We start from the raw sequence: 7,990 nt of genomic DNA on the forward strand, positions 1-7,990 counted from the left end.
TTCATGTGGTGTCTGGAACTCCTGGGCGGGTCTGTGACATGATCAAAAGGAGGACTTTGCGCACCAGAGATATCAAGATGCTGGTTCTGGTGAGTTTGTGTTTTTTCTGATCTTTTTCTGAGTTTCGTATTTGTTGTTGTGCGGGTCTAACTGACTGATATTTGTGTTCTTTTGTTGTTTTGAATTTGATGATGATAGGATGAATCGGACGAGATGTTAAGCAGAGGGTTTAAGGATCAAATTTATGATGTGTATAGGTATCTGCCACCAGAGCTTCAGGTACTTGTTTGGGATGGAATTTACAGTTTGAAAATCTTATGTACTCTTATGTCACTATCCTTTTCATGTTGATAAGTCAGTATGACTGTTTTTTGGTTGAATCTAAATACAATGATGATTGTGCCCATAATATTAAAATGATTTATTAATATGGAATGGAGAAAATATATGTTTAGTTAATGACGCAATGGTATATTTCAGATTTGACCCATTCGACAAAACTCACTTAGTGGTGAAATGCTTTGTTATTTTTATTGTTTTCAATATAGGCTATATGGCTTCATGTGTGTAAATAAGGACAATGAAGCAAGCAAGCCAGAGTTCTTAGTCAGAATAGTTTTAATGATTTATCTATGCAAACAGCTTGAAGCTTCAACAGTAATATGACCCTTTGTTTTGTGCTTGTTTGTGTATGCATCTGTTTGGGAATTGACTTTGTTGAGTTGGTATCTCCATGCTCCTTATAAAGTCTTTCAATGACGGGAAAATATGACAGGGTTGCCTAACATCTTTTCAATTGCACGTCAGTTATAAGTTTCCAAAGCATGTGTGTATCATGAAGTATTTTGCAATCATTGAATCATTTAGTTCTTATGTGTAGGTTGTCTTGATTTCTGCCACTCTCCCTCATGAAATACTGGAGATGACAAGTAAATTCATGACAGATCCTGTAAGGATCCTTGTAAAACGTGATGAATTGACACTGGAGGTAATCAATGGTTATTATGTTACTTAAGTTCCTTTTGAGTCAGTGGATATTGATGCATTCCCCCTCCCTTCTCATGGCAGGGCATCAAGCAATTCTTTGTTGCAGTTGAACGGGAAGAATGGAAGTTTGATACTCTATGTGATCTTTATGATACCCTTACTATCACGCAGGCTGTTATATTTTGTAACACTAAGCGAAAGGTAAACCAAACTTCCAAGGAATAGTATAAGCATTCCATTAATAAAACTTTCAGGCTGTTCTATGATTTTTCAGAATTGTTTTTCATCATTTATGTGTTTTGGAACAGGTGGATTGGTTAACTGAAAAAATGCGTAACAATAATTTCACTGTATCGGCAATGCATGGAGACATGCCGCAGAAAGAAAGAGATGCAATTATGGCAGAATTTCGTGCTGGAACTACTCGTGTGCTAATAACAACGGATGTCTGGGCACGTGGCCTTGATGTACAGCAGGCAAGTTTTTATGTGTATTTCCTCTTTTTAGTGGCTTTCATTAATGTGTGCATTTTTAAGTCTAGTTGAATTCATTAGAAGATCTATGATTTATGAGATGCCTTTTTCATCAGATTTTAGACTGTTTTCTATTTCCTGGTTGAAAATTCTGCAAACAATTGCTCAGTTGTTGAAAAGTGGATTAGTATTTGTGTAGCTCTTGGGAATTTAGACTAATGATCCAATTGTCCAGAGGTGTATTGCCTTATTTGGTCCTGTCATTTCAAGTTTTTTGAGATTTAAAGAAAACTTGGTATTCTAATTCTAACTTTGACTCTACTTTAGGTTGCTCGTTTGACACTTTTGTATATTATATGAAATATGATGTCCTTTAAAATATAGCATGAGCACTGCTGCTCTTTTAGGCTAGAGCTGGGAGTGAGTCAAGCCAGCTCGAGCTCGACTTATTAATAGCTCGATAAGCTGAACTCGTGAGCTGTGTGCCGAGCTTGAGCTTGAATTTGAGCTCATAAATTAAATGAGCTGAGTTTGAGCTTGGATAAGCTCAGGTCATTAGCTCGTGAGTTGGCTCGATTATATATATAATATTAAAAGTATAGATTAAATGCATATATAAAATTATAGATTATGTTCCTATTATTTGAGCCAGTTCGTGAGCTTTTGTTGAGCCGAGTTTGAGCTTACGAAATAGGCTCGATTGTTAATGAGTCAAGGCGTGAAACAAGCTTAATTTTTGTGAGCCGAGCTTAAGCATGGTTTAGCGAAGCTCGGCTCACTTTCAGCCTACTTCTAGCATTTAAGCTGTGCATGGGAAGGTTACTCCTGTTAATGATTTGTACATTCCTTTGGTTATCAGGTTTCTCTAGTCATCAACTATGACCTCCCAAATAATCGTGAGCTCTACATTCATCGAATAGGCCGCTCTGGGCGTTTTGGACGCAAGGTATTTCTAATACATAAGCCGAGTTTTATAATGAGCGAGTATGGTTTTCCTTCTTGAACTTTGTCTTTACGTCAGGAAGGGTTTTGAGTTGTTTATACTGTTGATGCATGAAATTTTATCCTGCCATCTGTTGGATTTCCTATTTACAGTTCCTATAAGTTCACTTTAATTGACCCTTTTTTTTTTCATATGCAGGGTGTTGCAATAAACTTTGTCAAGAGTGACGATATCAAGATTTTGAGAGATATTGAGCAATATTATAGTACTCAGATTGATGAAATGCCAATGAACGTGGCTGATCTTATATAAAATATTTTCGTCTTGCCCTGTGCTGCATGGAGGTAGGGATAGTGTGTTTGATGTGGTTTCTCTGCATTGGGCTTTTTTTTTTGCATGTACAGTGGTTTGACTGTACCAGAGTAGCGTTTCTTTTTGTTGGCGTGGTGAGAATGAGATTTACTTTTTTAACTTGATTTGTTTTGTCTAACGAGTTCTCTCTAACTCGAGGCTGAATAATCTGTAATTTGTTGGTTCTCAAGCTTGTGTGCATATACAACTAATGGAAGATCCTTTACTTTGGAACTTAATTGCTCTACACTGGTAAAATTTTGGATAAGATTGGTTTGGTCCTCTTTGATTTTTTATTTAATTTTACTCCTAACGACATTCTTTAGTTTTATATTTAACATTTATTTTAGTTATATTTAATGTTTCTAAGGCTAAAATTCAAACACATAAAATATCAGCGGTAATGTTGAAAATAGAAATAAATAGAGGAAATAAAACAGTTTTATCCTTCATTAATTTAAAGTGTTAAATCATAGAATTACAAAATTATGCATTTAGTTACAATTTCATAATCAATATATGCGAAAATGGAAAAAAATATTCTTCCTCGCTTTTGCAATCCTAACCTGCAAATATATGCGGTAATTTTTTCACCCATTTTTGCATGCGAAGCCATTGCGAATTGCGATACTTGATTTCCTTGATTTAGGGGAAAAGCCATATATTGACGGGCGACTGGTTTCAAAATTGAAAATGAGTATGAACCAGTGCATTCGGTAATTTGAGAAATACGAGGAATAACGAAAACAGAGTTTGCATGGACAAATAAATGCTCAAGTAAAATTTATGAAGCATGTACATTCCTCTGCAAATCTAAAACAAATCAGTGGCCAAAAATTATCCAAAATCAAAATCCAAGGAAAATCAGATTGAAGAAGATACATATATATTGATACAAGTGAATATGGAGCTGCATACACAAATTTAATGTTGCAAGATATATGGAATGAAAACATGGTCATTGTTGTGTAGGTCACAACAAAGCCGCTGAAACGACGTGGAACTAGAATGTAATCTCGCAAGGTGCGTGAAATGTTCTTCCTCGACATATAGGTTCCAGGTTTTCACCAGCATATGAACACAGCGGTGACACTTCAACACCTGAATGAGAGAGGCAATGCAATGAAAGGAAGAATTAGAAAAGAATATATTTCTACTATCCGCGGCAATAAAAGAGGAAAAACTTACCAGTTGAATACAATGGCACCGAGTGTGTCAAGAAGCCACCTGCAGCAACAACCCAACGAGTATGGAGTCGTAGAACAAGGAGTTTTGCACTGTCTGGAGTGTCATAATTGGATCCATTTGCATTTTTCACTGGTGCAAATTCTTCCTCCCGTAGTACCTGCACATGGAGTCATAACATGGAATAAATAATAAGAATAGCATCCTTAATCACCAGGAAAGAAATTGCCATGTCCCATGTGAAAATTAGAGAATTATTATCACCTCAAAAAGTGCAGTTGTAGGAGCATAAGGAAATGCATCAAATATAAACTGTTCAAGTTTTAATCCCGTTGTATATCCATGTATAGAAGGGATTTTCTTCTCTGCAAGATGGTAACTGCACATAAAACCAATGCATGGTCAACATCTACAAAGAACATAGAAGATGGTAAATTCTGATATCGATACCGTTCTGAGGATGAGAAAAAAAATGGGAGCACAGGGCATGTGAAGGAAAGAAAGCAACAAACATACACGCTGTCTTTTTCAAGGCCATTTGCCACTTGGTTTAGAAAATCCAAGGTAAACATGTGTAAGCAGACCTGAAATCACAAGATTAATAAGAAACCTGGAAGATAATTGATACGCAAACAACAAAATAACAATCAATTGCAATCCCACTTGCATATGATGCAACAACAGTCTTACTATTAGTGGGTAGGCTACATGGATTAATAGAAACTACTGAGTCATTATCATGTGATATTTAATTATTTTATCAATTTACTGTTTTGGTTTACAAAGAAATTTTTGTGATATACACGAGGATGGGAATCAAATCACTGCACACGAGAAGTAGATGATAATTTGCACAAAACCAGATGATAATTTCCATTTTTGTAAGATAACCACTGTCTCCTAAAGTATGCCTTACGACTATCATATAGTTTAAGATTGTATGAAAGCATAAACTCTCCTGGATCACAGTATGTCACTCACTATCAAATATCAAAAGTTGATATAGTGACTTTTACTCAATTAGGAAGTGTAGGGTGTTAATTCAGGAAGTGGTTGTTGATTTGTTCAACCACTTTCAACCCCTGCTTTTTTCCATTCTAGAATTTCTAGAATATCATAGCTAGAATTCAATGGCAGTGATCCTCAATGATATAACAAAGCAAGTGCAGGAAACAGAAAGCAAGATATTATAAACAGAGCATAGAAGGACAAGAGACCAACATTACTCCAACAAAAACGAAGACGGCCAGTTGCTTGGTTGACTGCAGAAGCTAGTGATGGGTCCAACTCGCTGTATTCAACCACAGTAAGAGGTCCACCTTTACCTCGTCGTACAAACACACCAACCTTTTCTTGTGGATATGCCTATTACATTGTGACAAGATTTTATAAAGACAAAATAAAATATAAAGTACAAAATTAACTGAATCATTGATTAAAACATACTTATCATAAATAATTAGGTGCTAGTGAGGAAATAATTAATCGGTATGCTACCTTGCGGACAACTTTTGCAGCAGCAGCCACACCTTTATCGATGAAGTAACCTATAAAAGTTGGATCGGCAACTCGAACCTGTTTCACAAGATCATATCAGTACATCCATAGATAAAAAATGAGCAGTGACACAGAAATCTAGTTAGTTTAAAAGATAAAATAGGAAGCAAAGAACAATCACCAGTGCATTGTCAACTCCATAGCAATCGATATACTTGATTCCTTTTGAAGCCATATCCTCCAATAATTTGGAATATTTAAGAGCTGAACCCAAAAACAGGGAAGATATTAAGATAATATTCAATCTTGTTTGACCATATGTAAAATACTTAATATATTTATATATTACTCTCCATGTCAGTCTTATAGATTGGAATATATAAAAGAGCACATATTCCATAAAAATAAAAAATAGAATTAGAGAGCACACGTAAAGTACCTGAATACACTCCACCATTCCCATCAGGAGACTTTGCCACCTGGTTTCAAAGTATAAATATTATACCTCGAGCTAGAATTCAAAGGAACTATAGTTTTTTTAGAAATAAATAAACAAAAATAAAAAGTAACTCCTACTATTTGGTATTACTTCATTGTTTCATATAAAGTATCTTCGTTCACAAGTTAAAAATGGAAACAAATGAACTCCTTCCCCAGTTGTTTGCATGACACGAGTTTAGTTCAACCAATATTATCAAATGCTCATGTTCTAGAATGGTTAGCAGTATTATTCCTTGAAAATTCAGTCAGTTTTGCAAATTATGACATGATCAAAGACTTATATCATTTATAAGCAACCATATGTTATAATATAAGCTCTTGGACCGTTATTTTCTAACCGAGAAAAAAGAAATCTGATTGGCAGTCAAAATAACATGAACAGGAGACAAAGTTATTTCATCAAATTTGAAAGCAAAGAACGAGAGAAAAAGGACACCTAGCATGAATCTCAGTAAAATAGGGAGTGGAGTCATACCCTGTATGGAGTCTCCATAATAAATCTACCATCCTTGGAAACACAGGGGATGGTCCCCTGCTGGAAAAAGGTAACCTATATCAAAGAGGCATGTCCAAAGTAAGCAAGCAACAGTAAAAATGGGTAGAGATAGTACAATCCTGAGATTTAAAGAACTAAGACACCTTACCTGTTCTGCTTCAAGACCAAAATATTTATGACTCTCAAAGAATTTGCGTGTCGCCTCATCAGTGAATGGACTGGTCATGATGTACCAGTGTATTTGTACAGAAGAAGCAGAACCTGCAATACATGGACCGACGAAGATGAGAAATAAAGTAAAACACGAATAAACTAAACCAAGATAAGTGAGACTTACTCTCATTAGCTTGCGCAGCTAATCTCTGTACACACAAAATCTTCTCAGCTTGAAGTTGAAAAAGTGATTTTCCAGAAGGAAGTCCAATATCTAAAATGAAATATGATTATAGATTGAAAAACAGATGAGTTTCATGATTTTACTCTCTAAGCACAATCTCAATAAAATAAAATGAAAATAATAAATTCGTAAATGAAAAGATAAACAGAGCCTTATCCAAATTTCAGAGAAATATAAATTGGAGTTATCCCATAACAGAAACTTTGGCAAGACAAAATGGTCAGAAGAACTCAAAACAGATTAGAGAAAAAGCAGTTAGTATTAATTGTTAGGAAAAATGTTGGTCCTAGAATCAGAAATATTCAGCTGCTTTTACTTTAACATGCAAATATTATGTTGTGTATAATTATAACCCACCCATGTGCAACATTCAACTAACGTAAACTAAGGAATCTATATTGATTTTAAAGTGAGTTAGTGTTCTCTGCCCAAAGTTTAATAGTCTGGAAGATCCGGGTCCCCCATGACTTCTGAACTTCTAGTTAAAAAGATCTTCCCAGGAAACGAAGGGGATAAACATAAACTAATCATGTGGAAATTTTAAGCATTAACTAACCTACAAAAAGGTAAAAGATAAATATTTCAGGGAACATTTTTTTTCCACACATTAAGCGCCGATAAATTGATGAATACAATAGGAGGTGATAACTTTATTGTACTTCATAAAATTAAAATTTTAGACGGGAAGAATAAACTATTCAAACTTTAAGTGCCGACTGAAGCAACTTGAACTTCAAAAATTTGATTTCAATATCAATTCAGACAATGAGAAGTACTCACTAAAACATCCCTTAGGATCTGCACTTCCAAGCCGGGTCCCCTGCATTTTTTGTTTTGGTACATTCTCAAGTCAGCCAAACACACAGTATGGAAAATTTAGCAGTGAAGAATGAGATTTAATACTACATAAAAAAAACGTGTGCGGGAGTTAGGTTTGGAAATTGAGCATCCAAAAAATAAATAACACTAAAATATTGCATGATACATCCCATTCTTTATCAATTATTTCTCAAAATTTACTGTCGGACGTTGTGTTTCATACTTAAAAATAGAGCTTATAAATGCTCACTTTAGTGAAATAAAAATACCACTGAAATAGTATTCAGATTCAGATATTATATCAGGAAAAGTAAATTACCAAAATAACTTGAGTAATGAAA

The 7,990-nt window shown here is 34.8% G+C and overlaps 2 protein-coding genes across 2 annotated transcripts in view; one reads left to right on the forward strand and one right to left on the reverse strand.

The window, feature by feature from the left end:
- The window catches only part of LOC107631497 (eukaryotic initiation factor 4A-3), a gene marked incomplete in the record, with an annotated part of 3,662 nt that extends 626 nt beyond the window's left edge, over window positions 1-3,036 (forward strand). The window contains 7 exon segments of the mRNA XM_016334956.2: window positions 1-89; window positions 199-279; window positions 881-988; window positions 1,069-1,188; window positions 1,296-1,463; window positions 2,320-2,406; window positions 2,602-3,036. Of these exon segments, the coding sequence (XP_016190442.1) occupies window positions 1-89; window positions 199-279; window positions 881-988; window positions 1,069-1,188; window positions 1,296-1,463; window positions 2,320-2,406; window positions 2,602-2,715 (767 nt within the window).
- Window positions 3,515-7,990, reverse strand: part of LOC107631495 (UDP-N-acetylglucosamine diphosphorylase 1) — a 6,426-nt gene continuing 1,950 nt past the window's right edge. Inside the window, exons 4-15 of the mRNA XM_016334955.2 lie at window positions 7,611-7,650; window positions 6,771-6,860; window positions 6,582-6,694; window positions 6,413-6,487; window positions 5,876-5,915; window positions 5,618-5,700; window positions 5,437-5,514; window positions 5,161-5,304; window positions 4,456-4,523; window positions 4,204-4,318; window positions 3,943-4,099; window positions 3,515-3,855 (exon numbers count right to left, since the gene is read on the reverse strand). Coding sequence (XP_016190441.1) covers window positions 3,758-3,855; window positions 3,943-4,099; window positions 4,204-4,318; window positions 4,456-4,523; window positions 5,161-5,304; window positions 5,437-5,514; window positions 5,618-5,700; window positions 5,876-5,915; window positions 6,413-6,487; window positions 6,582-6,694; window positions 6,771-6,860; window positions 7,611-7,650 — 1,101 coding nt within the window. The 3' untranslated portion in view covers window positions 3,515-3,757. The remainder of the gene's footprint in view (window positions 3,856-3,942; window positions 4,100-4,203; window positions 4,319-4,455; window positions 4,524-5,160; window positions 5,305-5,436; window positions 5,515-5,617; window positions 5,701-5,875; window positions 5,916-6,412; window positions 6,488-6,581; window positions 6,695-6,770; window positions 6,861-7,610; window positions 7,651-7,990) is intronic.

This window comes from Arachis ipaensis, chromosome B03, assembly GCF_000816755.2.
Source record: "Arachis ipaensis cultivar K30076 chromosome B03, Araip1.1, whole genome shotgun sequence".
NCBI classification, from domain to species: domain Eukaryota; kingdom Viridiplantae; phylum Streptophyta; class Magnoliopsida; order Fabales; family Fabaceae; genus Arachis; species Arachis ipaensis.